General features: G+C 44.6%; 1 protein-coding gene across 3 annotated transcripts in view; it reads left to right on the plus strand.

Annotated features, from left to right (window-relative positions):
- Nucleotides 1-25,895, plus strand: part of SNTG2 (syntrophin gamma 2) — a 206,709-nt gene that overhangs the window by 102,871 nt on the left and 77,943 nt on the right. For all 3 annotated transcript variants that reach the window (XM_084791712.1, XM_084791713.1, XM_084791714.1), the window contains exons 7-9: nucleotides 817-904; nucleotides 8,192-8,283; nucleotides 18,537-18,664. In XM_084791712.1, coding sequence (XP_084647838.1) covers nucleotides 817-904; nucleotides 8,192-8,283; nucleotides 18,537-18,664 — 308 coding nt within the window. The remainder of the gene's footprint in view (nucleotides 1-816; nucleotides 905-8,191; nucleotides 8,284-18,536; nucleotides 18,665-25,895) is intronic.

Here is a 25,895-nt window from a genome sequence, read left to right on the forward strand (position 1 = left end):
TTTGATGGTGAAACTTTGTGGTCACGTGCATTATGGGGCTCCAGTCTGCCCTAATAAATATATTTATATCATGTAACCCAATAGTGTTTTATTTTTGTTTTTGTTTTGTTTTTTTGTTTTGTTTTGAGGCAGGGTATCTCTGTGTAGTCGTGGCTGTCCTGAAACTCATCCTGTAGGCAAGGCTGACCTTGAACTCAGCAATCCACCTGTTTCTGCCTCCCAAGGGATTAAAGGTGTGCACCATCACTGCCCAGCTAAAGTGTTTTAATAAAATCAGCTTAAGCAACAAATAAATTATGTGCAAAAAGCTGACATCAGGTTCCCTAAGAAATGGATATGAGATGTGTAAGTAACACCAAGCCCACACAAAGAGTTTGAGATTTCAGTGGAGAGTGTCACCCCACAGTTAACAATGCCTATCATTTTCCAGAACTAAGGTGGTATTTGACCCTTCAAATTATATGGCTGTGTCACAGTCACTCAGCTTGTGTGTCTTTTGCCATGGTCTGACATTTTGCTATTTGTACCAACAAATTGACTTCTCATGCACAGGGTCTTGCTGTCTAGTAGGTTAAATCACCGAGCATGCACTGTGGATAAACATGGATGCTTTTGATGCCCACACATTCACAAACAAAGCACAAATCTGTGTTCCTAGATGTTCATACCCAACTGTCTTAGCCTAGTTTAATCCTATAGCATCTCAAAGATAACTCTAAAACAAATTCTTAAAAAGTAAGAATGATCCATAGACTATTTTTCACTTACATCTGATTCTTCTGTGATGGTGAACTGCTATTCTCACCTTCTGGACAGGTACATCTTCTGAGAAATGCTGGCGACGATGTCACCATCACTGTTGAGTACCTCAGGGAAGCCCCCTCATTTCTGAAGCTGCCATTAGGTAAGTGTGAAAGGGAGGGATCTTAGGGTGTTGGGGGGTTTTCCAGCCTCCCATATTATTTATCCATCTTGGCACAGTGGGTATAGATCTATTCCCAAGCACATGTTTAGGGAGAAGAATGACTCAGAGAGACACAGGTGTGCAACTGGTTCCTAAGGCACTCCAGACCTTGCTATCAAAAACAACTGCTAGTGTATTTACATTCTCTCTCTCTCTCTCTCTCCCTCTCTCTCTCTCTCTCTCTCTCTCTCTCTCTCTCACACACACACACACACACACACACACACACACACACACAAATTCATACAACAACATACAATCACATACTAACACACAGACTCACACATGTACACACACAGTTATCTACATATTCATCCATGTGCATATATATAAAGTGGTTTATAGTCATTCTATCTAGGTTGGCCTCCTATTAAGTGTACAGCCCAGCCATGCTAATGTACATTTGAGAGTGCCTACCGTAATGGGGCAGAACTTGAGATGCTCTGCTGCACTTGATCCAGCAAGATCATGATAAATATCAAGCCCAGAAAAGCACTTTACTGATCATTGCTTGTGACTTTAACTTTTTCTCCATAGCTACTACATTTAGCAGAAGGTCCTGCCCTTTCTTTGGGTAGCAGTGCAAGTGTGGGCCATCTCTTGGATGCTGACTTTTACTTCTAGGATAACTCTGAAGGACAGACAATGCCCAGCCTCTATAGAGCTGACTTTTTGCTCCAGTAAGTGTAGGAACAGCTGCTGACAGCAGCAGGAACCTGCCTGGCCTTGGACAACCTTCCTTTTCTGTTCCAACTCTCTCTTCCATCTTCTTGTAAGAAGGAAAAAGCATCTCCTTCTCCCTAGTCCATCCTGTGTGCTCACTCACCCTCCTCTTTCATCACTATAGCCCTGGTGTCATCTCACTTATTTACTGTATAAATGGCCTGGGTGCTGCTCCTGAGGCTTTGTCAGGTGCTGACTCTGACCATGCATCCATTTCATGCTTTGTCAGAAGAGCCATTGAAGTTATAACTTCCTTCTACCCTCTTTTCCCTGGGACCCTTAAGCCTATTATCTCCAAGAGACCACAGGCGGTGGCCGTGATATTTGCTATTCTTAAAAAAAAAAATTGGTATCCACTGCTCTACAAACTTATGGATAATTCATGGATAAGAGTTGTTGCCTGCCTGGTGTCCATGGGGACCACACCTCTGTGAAATGGAGAAAGAACAGCAGGTGACAAGTACTTGATCCAAGGATGACATGGAAGGGGACATGGGAGGATCCCAGAGTAAGAAAATTAGATATCAGAAACAGATCAAATTAAAAAACGGGAGATCACAGCTGTCACTGTGGAATGCTCCCTCGTGCACAGAGACAGGGATGTGGTGATGCCTGTGACCCACCACTCAGAGATACCAGAGGACGCCAGCTTCCCTGTGTTCCCACATATGAGGAGGAGCATTCTGTCAGCCACTCAGATGGTGTGGGAAGGACACGAGGAGGTGATACAAGACTCAGTATTTTATCAGTGTTACCAGGGAGGTTTGAAATGGAAGAAATGAATGTGTTAAAATGAGAGGAGGACACACACACACACACACACACAGAGAGAGAGAGAGAGAGAGAGAGAGAGAGAGAGAGAGAGAGAGAGAGAGAGAGAGAGAACAGAAACACCACAGAGTGATAAAAGGCTTATAAATGATTTTTTTTCAGCATTTCCTCTTCTTGACCAATTCCATCAACTCAAAGAGTGACACCAGGAGCAGGTCTTAGTAGTTGCAAACTGAGTCAGGACACATGGCCCATTGGATGTAGACAGGTTCTTTAACAGAATGTAAAGTAGCATTGTACCTATCCGAGTGGGATATAGTGATGGCCAATCCCATTGCTGTGGATGTGGTGACACGTGGACCATGAGGGACAGAAAATGTCTACCCTCTCTGAAATTCTGGGGGAGAGGGTAAGTTTAAAGAAGAGGCTTTTGTTTCTCAGTGCTCCATGGCTATAACAAAACGCTGAATAACACTGTAGAGGATTTCTGGTTGGTTTGTTTGATTGCAGTTGAAGAGGTTTCAGTCATTGCCCTTTGACCCTGTTGCTTTGGGCCTGTGGAAGCCCACTGTATCACAGCAGGCCTGCATGCTAGAAGCAGCTGCTTACATTGGTGGTCAGGAAACAGAGAGAAAATCATAGAAGAAGGGACTGGGGTGCCAAGGGCATGTCAACTGGCTCCTTCCCACTAAGTGCCACTTCTTTCTGATGGAGGAGAGGCCTCTATGAGCACATTTGCACCTTGCATGGTTGATTTAGAGGGCCTGTCCCCTCGTGTCCCCCATCGCTCTGTCTCTTATGCTCTTCCCACCTCCTCCTCCTCCATGGGGATCCCTGAGCTCCGAGGAGAGGGATTTGATGGAGACCTTTTATTTAGCCTCTTTCCCTCTCTATATAAGTGCCCCTTCTTAACAGATCTGCCACCTACGAGTAGTGGCACAGGCTGAGACTGAGCCTTTTAGCACATGGCCTTTGGGGCATGTGTATCCACACCACATAAGGAAATTTCCTAACTGCACGTGATGGGTGTTTTTAAGGTTGTGTACAAAAGAGGTTGTACCCAAACCCCCAGCACTGTTCCCCAAATGTAGGAGATTGGTAATAGTGCTAAACATTTGTTTCTGTCTTGTTTTTGTACAAGTAGTGTATAGAGCAGCCTATTCCCAGGTGAGTGTGGTCCATGTCCTGCATGGAGCTAGCTGTGTGTTCTGAATGTGCCTGCGTGTTGAGATTGAAAGTCAGGAATAGTTATGGCCTGGCCCAAGGGACAGCAGGAACCACATAGATGACACACAGCTTTTCCTACCTCCTATTAGAGGTCTGTGACCTTGCTGGCTAGAGAGACCTGGTGAGTGTTTGGTGGCTGCTAACCTTGATGTAATGGGATCAGTAGGACTGAGAGCCACAAGGATTTCAACATCTGTTTCTTAGAAAGGAAAAGTCACCACGACTCCAAGGCCAGCATTTCCCTTGAAGGATAGAAGAGCCTATCAGACTCAGAAACTTTAACGTAACTTCCATTCATGGGCTTGGCTGGAATCTGAGGCCTTGTCCCATAGTTGTCAGTCAGCTAGGAACTCCTGCAAGCGCCCTTCTTGAGGGCCTGTGGAGAGCTCAGCCTTTGTGGATAGGCCCACCTTGAACACCTGGGAGCCCCATTGCTCAGGGCCAATGCAGAGCACCACGGATGGTTGATGAGTTTCCCATTCATTCTATAGATTTCCATTTTCCTTTTATTTTGTTCTTTACAAGCTAAAACTATTAAACCCTAATATCTATTTAAACACCAGGACCATAATCATTCCATAAATCCATACAAAATGGCCTCTGGTGAGTACATGTTACTAAGATAAACTTGCCCCTGCTTAAGCAGACTCTGTTGGATTGCTTGTTTGTATGAAGCCAACATCTGTCCCACAGAGGTGATTGCTGACATGGAAAAAAAATCCCAACATGCTTGTAAAGAAAGTGTCCATTTCATCATTTCTTAAATTAATATTAATGGGAAAATAAATACCCAGTAAGATTGAGTAAACACGCCTGTGTATTTTTTTCCAGACTCTCAGACACTTGATGTTTTTACCAAGGACAATACAGGCGGTAAACCTTAAACCCCTACCCAGATCTAGCCAATGGACAGAACAGTCTCCACAGTAGAGTGGAGAGTGGGATATTACTTTCTCACATACTCTGGTGCCTCACCTTTGACCATGTCCCCTGGAGGGGGAGACCTGGTGGCACTCAGAGGAAGGACAGCAGGTTACCAAGAAGAGACTTGATACCCTATGAACATATACAAGGGGAGGTAACCCCCTCAGGAACAGTCATAGGAGAGGGGAATAAGGGGGAAATGGGAGGGAGGGAAGAAGGGGAGGATACAAGGGATGGGATAACCATTGAGATGTAACAAGAATAAATAAATAAAGGAGAAAAAAATTTAAAAAAAGATGTTGCATATTATTAAATATTTCACTGCATCTTATACCATCACCACTGATTAAGTTTCTTGATGTTCTACTGTCCAAAGAGATCCTCCACAAGCTCCCAGTCAGCCCCCTGCCCCAGCTCCAGCCACTAAAAGCCACTGCTTTCTGCCTCTGTGGATTTTCCTTTTCTGGAAATGTGTATCAATATAGTCATACAGTCTGTGACCTTGGCCTTCAGTTCCTTCCACTTAGTGGGATGCTTTCCAAGTTCATTGGTAGTATGAGTCTGCCCGGCTGCATAGCTCTGCTTTATATGGATGTAGGGCATTTCTCCATCCACTCTTCAGCTAATGGACACTTGTTTCTATTTCTGGGCTGTTATGAATTATGCTGCTGTGAACATTCATCAACAGGCTTTGTTTGGACATCTTTGTTAATACTCTGCTTAGAGAAGGGGATTCTGGGTCCTGTGGTAATGCCATGTTTGGCTTAGAGCATCTGCCAGATGCTTTCCTCCGTGGTCCTGTCGTGTTGTGTCCAATCAGTGTAGCCATAGAACTTTTGACAGAATATAGTTTGGTCCTTAAAGGAAGGAATTTGTAACTATTGATTGGAAGTAATTATTTTTGTTTTTTATAACAACTATTTATAGAATTAATCATGCAAATAGCAGGTTGGGGTGATAGCTTAGTCAGTAAGTTGCTTGTCTCAAAAACGTCCTTCAGAACCCACAAAAAGGGCTTAGATGGATGGACGCAGTTGCAATTCCAATGCAGGAGAGGTAGAGAAGTGAGCTTCCTGGGATGCCCTAGCCTACTTGGTGAGCTGCAAGCTAGTAAGAGAGCCTGATTCAAAGTACAAGGTGGACGGTGCCTATGACAGGACAGATGAAGTGGTCCTTTATCTTCAACACACATGTGCACATATGTGCATGTATCCTTTAACATATATACACCTGTTCACAAATGAACATGTTCCTCTATACACATGTCAAACACACACGTATACACACACACACACACACACACACACACACACACACACCAATTACTAGCACTGACCACCTTTTGAAAATGGATATGCTTGTAATAAACAGAACAATATTGGGACTATTCAAATTTTTATTTGTGGATACGGAAGAAAAGCTGTCAGGCACTGAGAAATTAGTGAATAAGAAACATTTTAAGTTTCTTCATTTACTACTCATAGCTTCTTCTGACACATGTTTTTTGGTGTCACTTATTACATGTCACCCAGAACAACAGTGTCACCCTGAGGGCTTTGGGGGGGCAGAGGCAGCTCAAAAGGTTTTCATACTTCTTTGAAGTAATGACAAGTTGTTTCTGATATAAATGAAATACTTTGGAAGGGGTTTCATGGACCATCTTAAAGTGTGATTGGAAATTCAAACAGGAAAAAAAAAACTGGGCACAGTGGCACACACCTGTAATCCCAGCACTTGGGGAGACAGGAGCAGGTGGATCTCTGTGAATTCAAAGCCACCCTGATCTACAAAGTGAGCTCAGGACAGCCATAACTACACAGAGAAACCCTGTTTCAAAAAAATAAAACAAGAACAACAGACTATGTCCTACTGCAAAGACAGCAGTCTGTAATGGAAAGTAACAGAAGCCTGGGCTGGGGTAAATTCTACTAGGCAGCAACTACATGTATCTGGGGGCATAAATGAGCAGAGATACGCTCAGTTGTTAGTATGGTTTGTTTAAATAGAGGCCAACAGTTCTCATGGCTCTCACCACACGTAGGAAGATGGCAAAGTGTTTTGTAGTGCTCGTCCTCACAGATATGACGTGGGTAGAAAAGGGACACTGGCTTGCTGCGCTATGCATGTTGCAAGGCGCAGAGGTAAACTGGAGATGAGCAATCAGCCTCAGAGCCTTCTTGTCTCTAGGTACCCGATGCCCATGTACACTGAGGAGGACTGACTAGGAATGAGATGGCACAGTCAGGTCCTGACATGCAGGATGGTGTCTTGCTTTTCTGTTCCCTTCTCAGTGTCTTTTCCTGCAGGTGGCTAGTGGGGTGAGGGGCAAGGACCTGCCTTCCTGTTTCATTCTTGAGAGTGTTACACCCTCACTGTGATGTGTAGCTAGTGTGCAATAAGCATGCCACTGTGCAGTCTTCAGCACTTCCACTTGCTTTCAAGGCCTCAGAAGACCCAGTCTCGGGGCTGTCTCTCTGCTTGTGGATTCTGGAGGGTCTTATGTGCTGCCAGATGTTCAGTCTCTGAGAGTCTGTCAGTCAGGCAGTGGTGCTTAACCATCTGCTTTAGAAGACATCACCACAAAAGATGGAGGGACTGGCACATAGGCTCTGCCCACACTCATGTCTGTGCAGGAAATAATGGGGCTGGAAGTAGTTACAGAATATAGCCTTTTTCTTGGGCCTGCCCTCGGGACCTTGAATAAATGGTTTAAACAGCTTCGGGGATGCCCCCAAGCTTCCCTTAACGATTCTTAATGAAATTACAAGTTGAACTTGATTGTCGAAATTGTGTGGTGGCAAGGTTGTTCTTAAGGAGAGTTGTGTTTATTGGGCACACATTGTCTCTGGGCTGGATTGGATGCATTGATGGTGAGCCTTCCTGTGTTAGCCCCGGGAAAATCTTCTTGAATCAGACCATCTCCCATAACAATGAGACCCTTATCTGCCAAAAGACACAACAGGAAGAGCTATCGGTCTCCCGGTCTGTAAAACTGTGATGGTTACGAATGATAGCCCTACCACATGTTTTCTCTTTACACAAGCAAATTCACTGCATTTGTTTAAAAAAAAAGACAAAAAATGCACAAATGAATTTTAACCCAGTTCTTCATAGGTGGTCATGATTGTGGTGATGGTCATGTGACTGGTGCAGGGTTGCCCCTTCTGTGACTGTATTGTCTACATTCTCACGCTGCCTGACTGCAGCAATGAGAGACCCAAGCATCACCCACCAATCAGCAACTCTGAGGAAATACGCTATAATGGTGGAGCAGGATGAGAGACTTGCAAGGGCTCCTGATCCTAGTGTAGGCACTGCCCTGCTCTGTATCCTGATAGTGCCTTATGACATGACAGGCAAGTGATTGCACTAGGAGCACTGATGGGGAGACCTGGTCCTTGGAAAGAGGGTGAAACCTCTGTCTAATGAGAGCCACTCTCCACTTCCGTTCCCCATCCCTGAGAGGGACCTAGCAATCCGCTGGTAGCTCTAGTGGTGTGCTTACCCGTCTTGTAGTCATATAGTCACACATGATGTAGTTGAAAACGACATCTGGAATGAATGCCTCTCATTTTGTTTCAGGGTCCCCAGGGCCATCCAGTGACCACAGCAGCAGGGCCTCGTCGCCTCTCTTTGACAGTGGCCTGCACCTGAATGGACACTGCAGCCACACAGTAAGCACGTGCAATCCCCTGACCTCATAACTTGGGAACCCCAATCCCAAGGGCCCTGGGTTATGGGGAAAGTGATCCATGATCCAACAGAGGCTTCTGCAGATGTTCTGAAACAGTGAAACAGGAATTAAAGTCAGTTCTGTTGGCATTTACTTCCATGCACGTTTTTGTCCTTAGACCCACTAAGAAGCCATTAACCAGCAGTTCGTAAGTACATGGAAAGCGAACACTATTCTTCATTTTGAGTCAAAATTCAAAGTAGCCCCTAGGGTTTAAGCAACGTTAACAATAGGGTCTCATGTTGTCTTTAGGAGACTTCCAGAAGGCTCACGTGAAAGGGGAACAGTGTGAGTTTATCCCCAAGTTCATAGAAAACATCAAGGAACCATGAGCACTCTATATTTGCCGAGAGCCTTAACCCTGTGCCTGCTCTTCCCCATCCTAAGGCCCTAGAACTGAACAAAGGAAAGGAGACATCGTCGCAGCCACCAGTGTCTGCTGCCCTGGGTCAGCATCCTGAGGCCAAGACCAGTCTCCCTCTGGGCAGGGGGGACTTATTATCCACGACGACAACCTTAGTGCAGAAGTAGAATCTTAGCATCCCACAACTGGTTCAAAAGTGTACTTTATAGTAGTTCCTATCACACTCCCACACTCAGGTAGAACCCAGGGGAAAAGAGTCAAGTTTCTTCATGCAATTACAAGATGCCGTAACTTCTCGCTTTGGTAGTTTGAATAGCTTTTAGTAATTAAAAATGTGGCTTTTTATAACTAACAAAGAATAAATCACTTACTTACAAGTCATATCTCCCAGTCTTGGGCTCAGAGAGGCCTATCCTAATCTTCACAGCCATCACTTGATTTGAAAACTTCATTTTGAACCAGGCACATCGCCATACCTCTGTAGTCTCACCTACTCAGGGACAGAATAATCACCTGAGCTCAGGAGTTTGAAGCCAGCCTGGTAACATTATTGACAGTCAGCTGAGGCAAGTCAGCAGAGAGAGGCAAGTGGCCCAGCGGCTGTTGTTCTGTTACCCTAGATACAGGATGATGAACCAGGACACTCAGAGCATCAGTTCTGTATTTCCAGCATCTCCAAGGAGCCAGCATTCATCAGCTTTCACAATAGAAACTCCACTACTGTGCGCAGAGCACTGCGCTTAGGTGTTTGCACACTTTGCTGCGCTGTGACATAGGACCTGAGATAGATATCTTAGTCCTGCTTCTTATGAGATGTGCCTGAAGGTAGAGGAGACACCCAGCTAGGAACATGCTCTCTGTAAGGGACGACAGGGTTGATGACCTATTTGGAGACTTTGGATCATAAAAGCAGGGAAGGAAAAGTGAGCTATGGCTGACAGTGGCATGGTGGCTACATTCAACAAGGCAATAAAGCCAAGAGGCGAATAGTCACTGTCGTCAAATCTACCATAGCATAGTCACTAAGGAAGCTGAGAGATAAATGACACGATTGACAGAGAGAGGGCACGCCTCTTCCCTGAAGTGAAGCAAGGAATCTCTGTTTTCCAAATAAGAAATATGTAAGATGTACTGTGTGTGAATAGTGCTTAAAGGGGGCTGTGGTGCTTCCGTCAAAATAACCCATCATCTCTGACACCAAGCAGTTACCTTAAATTACATACTGACAGCAGTCTTCATTACCTGGTTATTAAAAAGTGCTTCCCCTTAAAAAAACGCTCCTCCTAAACTGGGGGAGTCAGTGTCTGCTTTTGAAGTCTGGCTTGTATTCATCTCTCACTCTTATACCTTTGATTCCTGAAAACTGTTTGGTTCTAATTTTTTAAAAGAGTTTGAAGTTCAGAGGTTCATATTCTATTTGGACGGCGATCTAACTTGAAATGTGACTATGCCTTATCCATATTTGGATCTAGTAGGAAAAAAAACACTTTCCTCGTAGTGCATTAGAATCTGGTTTTTTCTTTTTAAACAACTACAGATGATATATATATATACCTTTTCCCATAAGAAGAGACCTATTTTTAAGAGTCATATCAACAATTATATTCTAAACAATTTAATTAGTTACTTTTCTCTTCCCTAAGACAAAATACCCCAGGGAAATAACTCCAGGAAGCGGGGGGGGGGGGGGGGGCAGGGGGTTGCTTGGCTCATGGTTTCAGGGGGGTTTCAACCCATCATGATGAGAGGAGTTTGTGGTAGGCAAGCATGTAGTGGAGGCTCCTTACACCACAACAAACCAGGGAGCAGCAGCTGTAGACTCAAGCCTCAGATGCAACCTTCAATCAAATACTTCCTTAGTTTCCCTCTTACCCAGCAAAGATCCCAGATCGTTCAGAACCCCACAGGCAGGGACTCAGCACTCAAAGCAAGAGCCTGTAGGAGGCATTTCACATTCAACCTACAGCACCAACTCACATTTCAAAACCACTGCAACATTTATTTAAAGACTGTGTTTTAGTAAGATAAGGATAGTTTCCAAAATCTGTGTGGTTTAGCGGAGTAGAGTGCAGATGTCCAGATAAATCTGCTGAGCAGAGAGTACTTCCTGGCTGTCCTTCTACAGTCATCCTCTGCATTCTGAGTGTCCCCCCAGGCATCAGAGGTGGGGGAGGGGCAGCTCCCTCTGACTCTCAGAGCTTCCTGCTTTCTCTTCTCTGTGTGAATACATGGGTGCAATTATGTTTGAATTGATCCCAATCCCTCCAGCTGTTAAAATCACCTCTATCAACGTAACTGTCCAGCTTGCTTCCTGTTCTGAATGGTTTTCCCCAGATAATAATGGGTACTCAGGTGGTTTAGGAAGTCAAGGTGGCTACCTGGCATGTTAATTCAGAATGACATTGTGTTTCTTGACACAGAGTATCCTAGCCTAGCTGTCTTCTGCCTAGCTGTGCCTCTCCAGAAGGGGAAAAATCACAAACTCGCTGTTCACAGGAATGCTGGGAGGAATATTCAGACTTATCTCTCCTGTATCCTCGCTCCCCCACAGGAACAGAGGAGGAGTGGTAGGGTTCCTGCCCCACACTGGAGGTTTGTGCTTGCTGCCTGTCTTGCAGCAGAGATGCCCTGAAGCTCTGTTTGCAGACTCAGCAGCTTGCTGTTACTCAGGACAGCTCAGGGCCTGCACACTGTTCTATGGCCGAGTTGCCGTGGAACTAGTGGGCAGCTTCCATGGCAAACAATCTCCTGTGCTGGCCCATGTGAAGTAACACTTCATGGAGGCTGGGGACAGTACCTGTCTAAGAGAGGCCTGTACTATGAGGAGGCTGCCCAGGGCTGATGCAGAAGCTCAAGAGGACCCCACAGAGAAGGGAGTAGAATATTCTGAGTTAGACGGCACCGAGCTTGGGGTCCAGATCCTAGAAACAGTGTAAGAGAGTGATGAACTTTCTGGGTAAATAGTATTGACTTTCACATGGTGCCTGCAGGTGCCCCCAGAACCACTACCATCTGCAGAGGCTCAGTCTCCTGCCTATGTTGGTTTTCTGGCTGCTCTCACATAGTGCCTCATGCTAACATGTTAAGATAGAACAGGTATGTTTTATCTCCCTGCTTCAGAGGTTTCAATCTTCATCACAGCAAGAAGCCTGTGCTGGGCCTAAGCTCCTCGCCTCACACCCACAGAATGCGCAGAGGGGACACCTGAGTTCATTGACTGTGTACCTTTACTCTATTATGCCATCTCTGCTCTGCCTATGGGTTGGAACCACTCACATTCAGGACATATATCTCCCGCCCCTTTTAGGTAGCCCTCACTGGGAAACACAAAGAGAGAGAGAGAAAGACAGAGGGGGGGGCGGGGAACCAGAGACAGACGGAGAGAGAGGGAGAGAGAGATAGACAGCGAGGCAGAGACTGAGAGACAGATGAGAGAGACAAAGAGAGACAGAGATAGAGAGATACAAAGAAAGAGACAGAGACAGACAGTGAAGACAGAGACAGAGACACAGAGATAGACAAACAGACGCATACATGCACGGAGACATACAGACACACATGGAGAGACACATAGGCACACACAGAGACAGAGAAAGAGAGACCAAGAAAGAGACACAGACAGACACATACATGCACAGAGACATATGGGCACACACACACAGTGACACACACACACACACACACACACACACACACACACACACACACACACAAACACACACTGTGGTATGCTTTACTTAGACCTTATCAATCCAAATACGTTAACAGTCAAGATTAGCTATCATCCCAGGTGACGTCAGAGCTGTGTTTTCAGGTCAGTAAAGCAAGAAAGGTGATACCAGTGCAAGCTGTTGCCCCACCCTGAAATCCCAGGGTTTTCCTGGAAGGTACCAAGACTGTTGGGAAAGCTTCATAAGGCAGAGAACTGCTATCAGCAAAGAATCTCACAGGACCCGAAGGCCCTTCTGTGACTTGCTTTCTCATGTGAGCAGAATTCACTTTAAGTGTTGGTTCTCGGTCGTGAAATGTGAATTGTGGCAAGCATCCATGCCAGTTGACACTGCAGAGCTGCTGTGGAGTTGTCTTGGGATTGTGGAAACTCCTTCCCAGTGTAAAAAACAAACAAACAAACAAGGAATTGGCTTTTGTTCTACACTGTATTTCAAAGTGGGCTTCACTTCTCTGTTATGGTTCAGGTGTGAAGTATTCCTCAAAACAGTTATATGTTAAAGGAAGGTTCCCAGATGCTGGATCCAGTCGATGAAGGGTGGTTTAATCGTCACTGGAGCAATAGGTTAGTCATTGGTGGAGTCGCAGTTTGATAGTATTAGGAAGCAGTAGAAGCCGAAAGGTGAAGACTGATTGAAAGTGGTAGCCGTGCCTTCGAGGGATAGATCCTATCCTGGCCCCCTCTTGTTACACACTCAGCTTCTAGGATGCCCTGGGGCCAGCAATTCTCTGCCATATTATGGCTTGGATGTGAAACAGAACCAACATGCTTATGTGTTTGAACGCTTGGTCCTCAGATGGTAGCACTGTTTCGGGAAGCTGTGGAACCGTTTTAGGTGACTGGCAGACACAGGTTTGTACAGTTCTCGCCAGGTCAACTGCTGGATGCAATGGGCCTGCTGCTCCAATGGCAAGCTGTGCCTGTCACCACCATGGACCACGTCCTCAAACTGTGACCCAAAATAAATCCGCCCTCCCATAAGTTGTCAGGTATTATTCACAGTTACAGAGAAATTAACTAATATACAACAGCTACGGTCTTTCACCGTAGTGTTTCAGCCCCCCACCCCCTACCCCCAGCCCAAACCCCACCCCCACCTCCAAACCCCATCCCACCATCACCTTTCAGGCCCACAGTGGTAGAGAAAGCCATGAACCATAAGCTCTGAAACAGCCAAGATAAATTATTTCTCCCTTTTCCTGGGTATTTTATCACAGCATCAAAACAGCGGATACCCTCTCAGCTGAGGAGAAGAAGGCTCTGAGCACTTGTTGTACCTCCTTAGTCCTCCCCTGCAGCAGCACATAAGAGTTTACTAAGGCAGGTGGAGACCCTAGCAAATCCTCAGTTCACAGCATGGTTCCAGTCCAGGGTGGGTTACAGCTTAAACTTCTATTCACAAAAAAAATACCTCTGAGGGCAGAACAGCTCTGTGCCTTTTTATTAAGACCTTGGATTTGCAGTCACTCTAGTTTGCTTTTCTGCAGACTACAGGTATGGGGACACAGAGCCAAAGGGGCAGGCAGAGCTAGGTGTCCAAGGAGCCAGGCCTGCAAAGGGCCAGTGTTGGTGGAATTTAGGCCAGCTATATATGGGGTCAGGCTTGATGTCCACAGGCCAACGTGTGTACAGAGTTGGGACTGATGGGGCAGGAATCCCGGCAGCTACCTCTTCCATGGCAGTAAATGTTTTTAAAAGTTTTTTTTCAAATTTAGCAGAATAATGTTGCCACGCTCTGCATTGTTTTTCTTTCTTTCTTTCTTTCTTTTTTTTTTTTTTATCAACTGTTATTCACTCTTTGTCAGATGCTATAACCCAGACAAGTAGAAGTGGGTAAAGCTAGAGTGGGCTGTGCCCCCGTGAAGTAAAGGAAGGACACAGGCTGTGGGCAAAGCAGTAGGCATCACCTCTATCTGCTCTCAGGGGGGAAGGCATCCAAGCCAGACCTCAGACATTGCCACCTGTAATCTTGCACAGAAAGAAAATATACCATAGTTGGGACTTTTCACAGAAAAAAAAATCTTTAAATACTTCTTGGGTGCTTATAAATGGCAGTTCCCTCTAAGGACAGTCGACCGAGTCCCCATGGGACTGGCCCCTGTGCACATGCAGAGTGTCTTACAGCTTTCACCGCCCACCAGAGCTTCCCTGGGGTCACCATTTTCTCTCTGCTGTGCTCACATACTGCTCTTTTTTTATCGTGTTTGTGCAGTTTTGTTCTCTGAAATCACATTACTCAGGGCCCACAGCCCCGGCAGGGTTTGTGAAGATGGAAATTGCAAGCTGAGACCCACAGGCAGCTTTTTGTCTGCCGAGCAGACATTATTATTTGAAATTGAACATGAAGTGTCCACACAGCTAGAGACAGACTCTTACCCTAGGTTTAGTGATTATTTATTGATCAAAACGTTCTTTAAAAACTGAAATCATTCTGTGGCTGCCCACAACAACATCAAGATATGGTAGCAATTCATAATGAGCTTCGTGCAAGAAATACACATACCACATCAAAAGCTCTGTTGGATATTTGTGTGTGTGTGTGTGTGTGTGTGTGTGTGTATGTATGTGTGTGTGTGTGTGTGTGTGTGTGTGTGTGTGTGTGTTCAAACTGACACTTTCCATGCTCTCTTCTTGGTAATCTCGACTGAATAATGAACTTTAGAAACATATTATGTCAGAATGTCCACAAACCATACCTTTAGCAAGTCCTCAGACACTTATCTGGTGCTTTTAAAAAATGATTTTTATGGAAATTAGCATTACAAAAAAAGAAGTTATGGAGCATCACCTGTGAGTGCTGAGTGTTTTTTACCAGCACCTGGGTATGGCAGGAAGTCACACACTGTGCTCAGATGAAGGAAGGACAGGACATGGCTTAGGGACAAGGTACCAGATGCTACCTGGCTGGCTCGATTTGCTGTGGCTTTACCAGCCAGACTCCAGGCAATATAACTTGGTGCACATCTCCAAGGTAGAAATATTTGAAACATCGTTAATGATTGCATTTTATTCTAATGAGTGGGAACACTGAGTTAAAATTTGTTTATAAAATTATGTTAATGCTACAACTCACAAACATGGAAGGGTGGGGACAAACTTCTTCCTCATGGCAAAGCAAGGTACAGAAGGAGTAGAGGGACCCACTCAGAGTCACAGCTGCACCAAGGCAGCATTCCACAGTGCTGGACAACACTGCAGTGTCACAGTAACACGGATACTTAAAGCAGAGTCCAGGGTCACATTCAGTGTCAATAGACTGAATTTCACTGAAACTGCCCTGAGGGGCTTGTCTTTGAGAACTTGCCTGTGTGGTTCATATGTACGGTGAGGTTATAAAGTCAGTATGCTACATGCTGTCAAACAGACAGCCAACCCAGGCTTCCTGTATAGCACAATTCTCAGACAAGAAAATTCCAGATGACAGGAGGTATCAGATTAAAGAGCACTCAGCTGCATAAGGCCAGGCGTTTGCCTTCAAGCAACAGGAGCCAGGTGGTTGAAGACTGCCAGCAGGTGACAAGAAAGCCTCCCCAGCCTCCCAGGGTCAGGGTCAGGGGCGGGTGGCAGTGTCTATATTGGGACAATGGAATAGAAACAATGTACTATTCTGCTGACTTCCAAAGGCAAGGGGACAGGTGCAGACTTCTGATTTAGCTGGACTATGTGACAAAGCAGAAAAAAAAAACCTATCAGAGTGACAAAAGAGAGCCAGGAAAGCTAGGATCTCCATAATCTAGCTGAATCCTCAGATACAAGTGCACAGTGAAAAGGCTGCTTAGGGCAATGGTAGGGGAGGGAACCAAGGCATCAGAGACAGATAGATGGTAGCTGTGCAGCTGGATGACTTCGAGGCTTCTCTGTGCTTGGAGTGGAGGCATAGCTGACTCTCTCGACATCCAGCTGAGTACCCAGAGAGCTGGCGCCTTAGAACCTTACCTTTCTCATCACAGTTGCAGAACGCGTCAGGAGTTCTTGCACTGGCACATCTTCTGATGTGAGGTTTTCATGCCAGCATTCATCCTCCCTGGTAGATAAATGTTTCTCAGGTGCTTATAAAAGCCACTGTCTCAGGATGAAGAACGTGCCTTTGCCAACTAGGAAGCAGGTTCAGGGGGTACCATCTCGTCTAATATTCATGAGCGTTGCTGGTCCAGCCCGATGCAGTTGGACATGAGACTTGTATGAATTTGCCCTAAAGAATCATAATGCTCAACACAGTTTTCATTCTTCTGGATTTCTGGGTTGAGAAGAAAGTCTAAAGCATTTCCGTTAACCCATATGTGCTAAGAAGAAAAACACACTTGCAGCAGCTACCGTTCTTGCTAGCACATTCTTCTTTTCACCAACAATGCCTGCTTCCTATTTCCTGAATAATTATCAGGGCATAGTAGTTGATTGAGAATGCAGAACAGGAAGTCTGGCAGGGCCCTCCGCCGTGTGACCCTTTTGGATACAATGCAAGGAGGCAAATCCAATTGTTCATTCATAATTATTGTATCACAGCTGTTGTGCCTGGTATTTGTGGATTTGTACCTCATCCTGGTCATCTCTTCCCTAGGAAAGTGTTTTATTTCATTAAGTAATCTGCACACTGGGGAGGGCTGGAGGGGTTCAACTGTCTGCTTGGTGTGGTTGGCCCCAGAGGCTCTTCAGAATCTGTTCTTTTGAAGGGTGCCCACTCTGTTGACATCTGCCCACACTGAGTCCCTCAGGTTTTTTTTTTTTGAAGCTTCCTTGCTGTCTGTTAGCAGTGCCCAGGGGTAAGCTTCTAAAACAGTGCCATTTCACAGTCTATGAGGTACACTCCCATGCCCAGGTCCTATCCCACCACATGGGAGAGGACTTGTGGGCACAGCCTAGGGTAATTAGACTTCTCCACAAGCTTACAGCCTGCCTCCCTATTGGCAGTATTCTTGTCTTCTTTCCACATCTCCAAAGATATATCTCTTTGGCCTCAGGACCAGGCAAGTGGACCAAGTAACTTCACCAAAACCAGACCTGTGTGGTAAGGCTCCTGGCTCAGGAGAGTGGCTCAGTGTGACTCTCAGACAGTTCATTTGAACACCTAAGACCAATGGAGAAGACACAGAACATGTGCCAGGTTGATCACAGTAAATACTCTCTCATGAAGGGAGAAGGGGAGAAGGGAGAATGTCCTTCTCTCCACAGTGACTCTCAAATGGGTACGCATAAATAGCCAGGCCCTGGATTAGAGTGTGTCCCAGCCCTTGAGAGTCCTGCTCTGTTCCTTTCTCATCAGAAGTGCCTCACACTTGTAGCTAAGTGGCTGGTCTGGCTTCCTACCCTCTCTAGACCCAGGGACTTGATTATTTTGTTGGATTATGCTTATTGGGCCAGAGACTGCAATTCTTTTAAAACTTGTATTACAAGGACATTTTATGAGTCAACATTTGCCCATTTCCATTAGATAAAGTTCAGCTACAGTTCCCTTCAAAAGTACCTATTGTCTGAGGCTGAAATCAAATGGAAAGACTTACAGTCACTCCCTTAGGGACTGTGTGTCCCTCTCAGGTCAAGAAGAGGTATGACTGCACATCTTTCTGAATGTCTAACAAAGAAACACAGACCTACCATGCCTGATATTGGCCTAGAAGTATGTCTCACAGCTGGGATTCATTTGACATTGGCAGAAGCAATTTCATCTATGCCCACATTAACTGGTCTGATACCCCTTAGCTCACCTCGTTTTGACCAACTTCCTCTTAAGGTTCCATATTTTTAAGCTAAGGAAGATCTGTCATAGTGTGAGGTCCTCCTCCAAATGAAGCTCCCCCACCTGCCAACACACACACACACACACACACACACACACACACACACACACACACACACACACGCACACAGTAGCCTTCTTCCCTTTTACACAAAATGTTATGAAAAACATATTTTAAAAAGCTATTATATTCAAACATGACTTGCTGCTTTCTCCGTCCCTGAGAACTTACCTTGAGTGTTTTCATCAGTTGAAGTAGGTTGATGTGAGTTTTGTGGGATGGGTACCCCGGCTGCCTGTAAGCCTCTCCAGAGGACAGTATGGTGCCTGGACCTGTGATGACTGACTCTTACTTATTTTGCACAGGCTCCATCATCACCTTCCTCACCCATAGCTAATGAACCAAAGTATGAGAAGCGTTGGCTAGACACCTTGTCAGTCCCTTTGTCCATGGCTCGGATCTCCAGATACAAAGCTGGAACAGAAAAGCTCAGGTATGTGACCCACAGTGGAAGCAGGGGAAACTGATGAAACTGGCATTGGGGGGAAAGGCAGTGAACTCAATATTGTGGGAAAGGCTGGCAAATCCCACTTTATACCCGTTTCATCCACTATTTCGGTGTCTTCCCACACTGTCTCTACAGGGTAGCCTTTGAGGAAGTATTGGCCACCAAGAGGAAAGGGATACAGAAGCTGTTGGAGTGGCTGATTTAGTTAAAAAAACAAAACAAAACAAACAACAACAAAATACAAGTGTAATTGTCAATGATCAAGGAATAGTTCAAGAAGTCAAAAGTCTGTCTTCAGCTTTAAATAAATTTCAACAGAATAGGTTCAATTATAAAAGAGTGTACACTTCTCTAAATTATAAAAAGATACTGCAAAGCCATCTAAACTTGGAGATTTTGATTTTCTTTATTATGGTAATCTAGTAAGAGACTTAGGCCAGCTCCTGTAGTCCATAAATGCCACTAGTTTGGAAGCCCTGTTAATTATGTAATTTCAAGATGCATCTGTGAAGGTTCCTGTACCCTTCTTCTGGGTAAGCTGAGAGGCCCGGGCTCATTGCTTGAGTTTTGAGACAGCCAGATACAAGGAACAATGACCAGCTTCAGTTAGAAAAGGCATAGCATAAACATCTTGTAAATTAAGCTTTGTCTGTCATGAAATGTGTGTGTGTGTGTGTGTGTGTGTGTGTGTGTGTGTGTGTGTGTGTGTGTGTACTGTTTGCTATCTGGTATGATTATAGTGTATGCATGGAGTTGCACTGTGTGATGAGTGGTGTGAGCACATATGTGTTTCCAGGCTTCTTTCTTATTGATACATAATGATTTATGTATTGATGGAGCTCAGTGTGATATTTCAACACATATCATATGTGATGACTAAATTAGGATAATCACCTTAATATTTTTTGTTAGGAGTGGAGAGACAGCTTAGTGGTTAAGGACCTATACTGCTCTTCCAGAGGAATAAGTTTGACCCCCAACACCCACACTGAGTATCTTATAAGTAACTCCAGCACCAGGTTCTGCCTTCTGGCTTCCACGGGCAACTGCACTCACTTACACATGCCCACACAGACTCTCCACATGCATATGCAATTTATGCAAAAAAATGAATCTTTTATTATTTGGTAAGTGTGGGCACAAATGGGTGTAGGTACCAGCAGAGACCAAAAGAGGGTGCCGGACCTCCTAGAACAGGCATTACAGGAGTTTAGCCCCTAATGAGGGTGCTTATTGTAATGTGGACATTTCATAATATTAATTTTCCTAATCCATGAAACTCAGTGTAATTATGTCTATCTCAGACTTCTTTAATTTCCTTCATCAGTGTTGTATAGGTTTCAATAGTTATATCCTGAACTTCCTTAAACTTACTCCTATTTTATTATTTTGCAAAGGGCATTATTACAAAGGGGATTAGTTCTCTTAATTTCTTCCTATGCAGTTTGTTCCAAGTGTTCAGAAACACTACTAAATTATGTATATTGATTTTGTATCTTCTAGCCGTTGTGAATCCATGTGTCAGTTTGAATGGCTTGTGTGTACTATGTGTGTGTGTGTGTGTGTGTGAAGTCTTTGTAGTGTTTTATGTGTATAAGATCAAGTAATCAGCAGAGACAATTCCATTTCTTCCTTCCTAAATGTATGTATATAGATTTCCTTTTTTTTTTCTTGCATATTTGCTGTTCAGTACTCCCAACACTATGCCAAATAGTGACAGTGAGACTAGACGTCCTTCTCTTGTTCCCTATTATAAAGGAAATTTTCATCATTTCATTACTGAGTGTGTGCTGTGGGTTTTTTGTTTGTTTGTTTGTTTGTTTGTTTTTGTTTTTATGTTCCTTGGTTTTGTTGAGGTATAATCCATGCTCAATTTTTTTTTGAGAAATTTGTTTTGAGGTGGTTTTGAATTTTGTCAAATGTTTATGTCTCCACTGAAATGATCATGTATTTTTACCCTTCAGTCTTTTGGCCTGGTGTGCCCTGATTATTATGTGTGCTTAACTATCCCTTTGTCTCAAGGACAAATTGCAGCTGGCCACATAAATGGTCATTTATTATTCTATTGAATTTGTTTGTTAATGTTCATGTGTTCCTCATAGTAGTTTTCCTTCCTTGGAGTGTCTTTGTCTGGCTCTGGGGTCAGACAAATGATGATGAAATTACCTTAGATGTGTGTATTTTCTTCAGTCATTTGGAAAAGTTTGAGAAGTGACGGTGTTATTTCTTTTCTGAGTGTTTTGTAGAACTCAGTAATGCCACCAGACCCCCACATTTTCTTTGATGCTCTTGGCCCAGCCTCCTTATTGGCTCAATAAAATTTTCTGTCTCACTATAACTCATAGCGAGTCTTGGTCATCTGTATGTTTCTAGGAACTTATCTCCTAGATTATTTTAACGTTTGAGATTATCCAAATCATTGGTATAAAATGTCCCCAGTTGCCGCACATGATCTTTTCTGTTCCTATAGCCATTTGCAATATCTTCTTGTTCATTTCTGACTTGAAACTCCTCTCTTTTTTAAAATCTTTCTAAATTTTTATTAATTTTATCTTTTCAAAGTACCAAGTTTTAGTTTTATTATGTTTTTAGTTGCCTTTCCTTTATTTGTTTCTTATCTATTTTTATTGTTTTTATTTGACTGGGCACGCACACACACACACACACACACACACACACACACACACACACATTCACACAAGTGATAGTTTTAGTTTCTCCTCTATGTAAACTGAGACATGTCTGTCTGCACAAACAATTGTGGGGAGAATGAGCCACAGTGGCCCCTGCAAGTTCTCACGTTGACATTGTTGCTACTGTTAAAGATCTTGAACATATGTGGTCTGTGCATGTGCATGTGTGTGAGTGTGTGTGTATGTGTGTGTGTGTGTATGTGTGTGTGTGTTATAAAGGGAATTTATTAGGTTGGCATACACACTGGGGACAGGATATTACAGTGTCTTTCTGCACACTAGAGATACATAGGGCCTGGTAGCTGCACAGACCATGAAGCCAGAGGCCTCAGAAGTCCCATGCAGTATAAAAAACCAGGAGTTCCCTGGAGAGTCGCTGGCATTTAACTTACGTGGATAGGATGAAGAAGCTGGAGTTCAATGCCAGTGGAGGGCCGAAGCAGCAGTGGTAAGCACACCCCCATAGGAGGAAGTGAAGGCAGACATTTGCTGTTTTTCTCTCAGACCTCTTCTTTTATCGAGGCCACATGCTGGCAGGCACCGTCAACCCTGGGACAAAGCTGCCAAGCACTCACGTTCATACATTTTGCGCATTATTTAGCGTTTTGTTCCTAACAGATTGACGAATCCTTTTAGTACTATTGTGGTTGTCGTGGTGATAAAATCCTTCAGCCTAAGTCTAAAGGACAACCTTGCCAGGCATTGTATTCCCAATTGGCATTTCTTTTTCTTCTATAAACTCCCTCCGGACATGCTTGGTTTCCCCTGAGAATTTGACTAAGAATTTGAAGGCTGTTCCCTTATATATGATATTTACCTTCTCGTTTGCTGCTTCCGAATTCTCCTTTTTGAGAACTTGATTAATATGGCTGGCTGGCTGGCTGGTTTGAGTTAATTGCTCTGAGGGATATTTCAAGATTTCTGGATCTGGATTTCTATACATCTCCCAAGATTCTAGCTATTTCCAGACACATTCTGGCTGTTGCTTCTTTCCTTCAGGAATTCCTATAGGATTTATCTGAAGGTTTCCCTTCTGTCCATCGTGAGCTACTCTTTTTTTTTTTTTTTTTTTTTTTTTTTTTTTTTTTGCTTGCTTGCTTTTCCCTCTAATCATCTTATTAAAAACAACCTGCATTTGACTTCACTAATTCTGTCTTTTGCACAATGAAGTCAGCTGTTTAAACTGCCTCTGCAGTGGAAGCCACAGTTGATGGACATCCGAGTTCTAAGGAGCATGCGTCCTATTTTACCGTGGATAGGATGTACTTCCCCAGGACTGAGTTCTATGGGGCTGGTGTTAGGCATTTCATACTGCAAACCTGGTATTGGGTTCATTGAATGGAATGTCTTCTTCTGGGTTTCTAGGTGACACTGATGACATGCTAGCAGGATTCCTGGATGGGCCACCACCACTTTGTTCTGTGCCTGAAAGGAACTGGAGCCTAAGTGTAGGGCTACCTCAAGATTCTGGAAAGCACTGTGTGAGATATTTCCTTCCAGTCTTGCAGAGGCAAGCCTTTCAGTGCATAGCCAAGAAGAACTAGAACTCAGATCCATGTCTTTGAATCACAGAGGATTTACCATAGGACAGTGGCAGACAGGTCTGCCCTAGAGACTTCAGAAGTATCACCCTGTGGAACTTTGGCTGGATATAAATGCTCCCAGACTAAAAATGGGAGGTGTTCTCCTGAGCTCCAGACATATCAAGATCTTCTGGGAACTATTATCAACAGGCCTGACCCTGTGTCAGAAGTAGGTGGGTGTCCCATGTGGGTTGCTTTGTTCCTGGGCCATAGCCCAAAGAGGATACTCAAGGACCATTCAGCATCTGCTATGAGAAGGTCCTGGTATGGCTGGCCATGTCTCACTCTATGCCCATGTGTTTGTAGGATAGAGCTGGGCCCACAGCTAAGAGACTACACTGAGTTATGGGGAAACTCTCAGATGATCAGACCTTCTATAGCCCTGGCGGGAGACCTGTATCTTGCTGGGTAGTTTCAGAACAGGCTTTGTGCCAGGTATGGATGCAACCAAGCCCTTTGGGGAACAAGACTGTTTTTAAATTACACCACACAAAAGAGAAATTAATTGTCCAGTAAGAGTATGAGTGATATGAAACTAATACATCACCATACACAGCATGTTCTCAGAGGGCCTCAGCAGAGGACAGAGCAGGATCATCTCTGTACATACAGGAAGATGCCTCTGGCACTACAGCCATGCTGTACTGCAGACTTCTCAGCCCACGATGCAACTCTGAATCCTGAGTTAGCTGCCAAGATGCCTCTCTCATAGGTACAGTTTGACTACTGATGCAATCAAGAAGGCAAGCTATTTGTGGAGTGAATAAGACCAACCTTTTACTTAGCTTTACCACACTGATTTTGTGCTGTGGAGCAAATCAGTAGAAGCACGGCAGCTGACATATGACAGTCACTGTCTCTTAGCTGGAATCCATCCTGGCTTACATGGTCACTGTTTGAGTTCATGCTAGGCTAAGATCAAGGCATGGGTCTAGCTGGTTCACCATCAAGGCTAAAAAGCAAGAGCGATATGCATGCCATCGACAATCTTTCTAACAATAAAGAAGCTTAGAACTGAGCAGAGGGGCTGTAAAGCCCAGAGGGAGGTGGTGTAAGAAGAGAGCTATGGGCTGGGCTTATGAGAAGAGAGACACACGCAGGACTGCGACCTGCGCTTGCCCACAGGTGCCCTCCAGGGGCTCTTCTGATGGGGCTGCCTGCAGAGGCTCCCACCCACACTTTGTTCTTGCTGAACAGAGAGAATCAGAGGCAAGATGGACACTTGTCGGTTTCCTGAGATGGTTTTTTTTGACAGCAATCAGAAGCCTAACTAGGTACCAAGGAGCTGAGAGCCGCCTTGAGCCAATGAGGGGTGTGAGGAACTTAAAACCAAAATGAAGGAAGGAAGTTCAGATTTGAGTGATGGACCCCAAAGCAGATCAGTTCATCTTCATTGTCAGCTTGACTAGATCTATCATCTGTATGTCTGTAGAGATGTGCCTCTGGGAAGGTCTGTAATACAGCAGAGTAAGGCATCCATCTTCATGAGCTCAGTAGTGACTTGGTCCTCAGCCTCTTCTGAGTGTAGCCATTGCTGGACTACCTAGTCCAGACATTGCAAGGCAATCTAATAACTACCCTTGGCAGCAGATAAACATTTACTATTATGTACACACATATGCATATATATGTCCGTATACATGTATATACACATTCTTTTTATTGGTTCTCTTTCTCTGGAGAACCCTAATACCCTAAGCTCAACAGTGCAGGAGCCCACACTTACCCATCACCCTGTGTCATACGACCTTTTCAGGAGGCACAGTCTCTATCCTCCCATTCAGAGGACCCATTTCCACACCTCTTGCTTTATGCTGGCCTTGAAAGGGATAAGGAGTCATTGACCTTGGTCTTTCTGCACATCAGGGAGGGGTGGGGGTGGGGCAGAAGGGAAAGGAGGAAAGAGTGGAAAGAAGTAAAGACTACAGCTGTGGGTCCTTGTTGCCCCATCTGTTCAGATTCTGAAAATAACAATGAGGTTTTGTTTCATAACTTAGGATGAAACCCCATTTGTTTTGACATGCTCGCCTTATATAAGAAGAACCAGTGAGGACCAGATGGACTTTGTGGAGTCAACACGGAACTAGGCATGTTGCGGATAAAGCACGTGTTGCGAAGTGATAGTACAAGTCACAATTATCCTGATAAATGCTTTGATCTGTTTTGCAAAGGATGGTGCTGTGTTTAAACACTCATTCCAAAATTAAAAAAAAAAAGCCTCTCTATAGAATGTGTCAGGCAGTCAAGGCCTCCCACAGTATAGTGTTCTCAATGCCTGTGAGCCGAGAGTACCAGCTTCAGGTAGGGTGCAGGAGAAGAGCACTACACACCACACATCTCAGTAGGAGGAGAGGCCTGCTGTGAGATTAAGGATTATAGTGAGCAACCGTGAAGGTCAAGTCTGCATGGGGAATTGTCAGTACCGGGGCCCTGTGATCCTAGTCTAGCAGAATGTTTATTCTGGAGGTCGGCAATGAGAAGAGAGAAACATCAGGCCTTATCTTCCCCAAGACCGTGGAGTCCTCTGTTGATGCCACATAGTTGTGTTGCATGCCTTGCAGGTAGAGCAGCTGCGTAGCTTTTCTTCTCCTCCCCTGCACTGTGTCCCATCCTATCCAGGAAGGGCTTTTCTCTGCCTGGGCGCCTCACACCCTTGCCAGCAGCAAACAGGTGACAGAATTGCAGGGAACTGTCTATACATCCACAGAGAACCTCATTTTATAGACAGAAGACTGACAGAGATAATGCCTTGCTACATGGGCTCCTGACACCCACTGTGCTACAGCTGCTCATGGGCACTTAAATGAATCAGTAGTCTGTGGAAGCTACGGACTCTTCCACTGGACTCCATCACTACTGCCTTGGCTAGTGACCGCTTGGGTATAACTGTCCTAAGTTGAGTCTATATTGACTTGGGGTTAAGTGCAGAAGCAAAATGTT

The sequence above is a fragment of the Acomys minous genome, assembly GCF_964271855.1.
Source record: "Acomys minous genome assembly, chromosome: 8".
Taxonomy (NCBI): Eukaryota; Metazoa; Chordata; class Mammalia; order Rodentia; family Muridae; genus Acomys; species Acomys minous.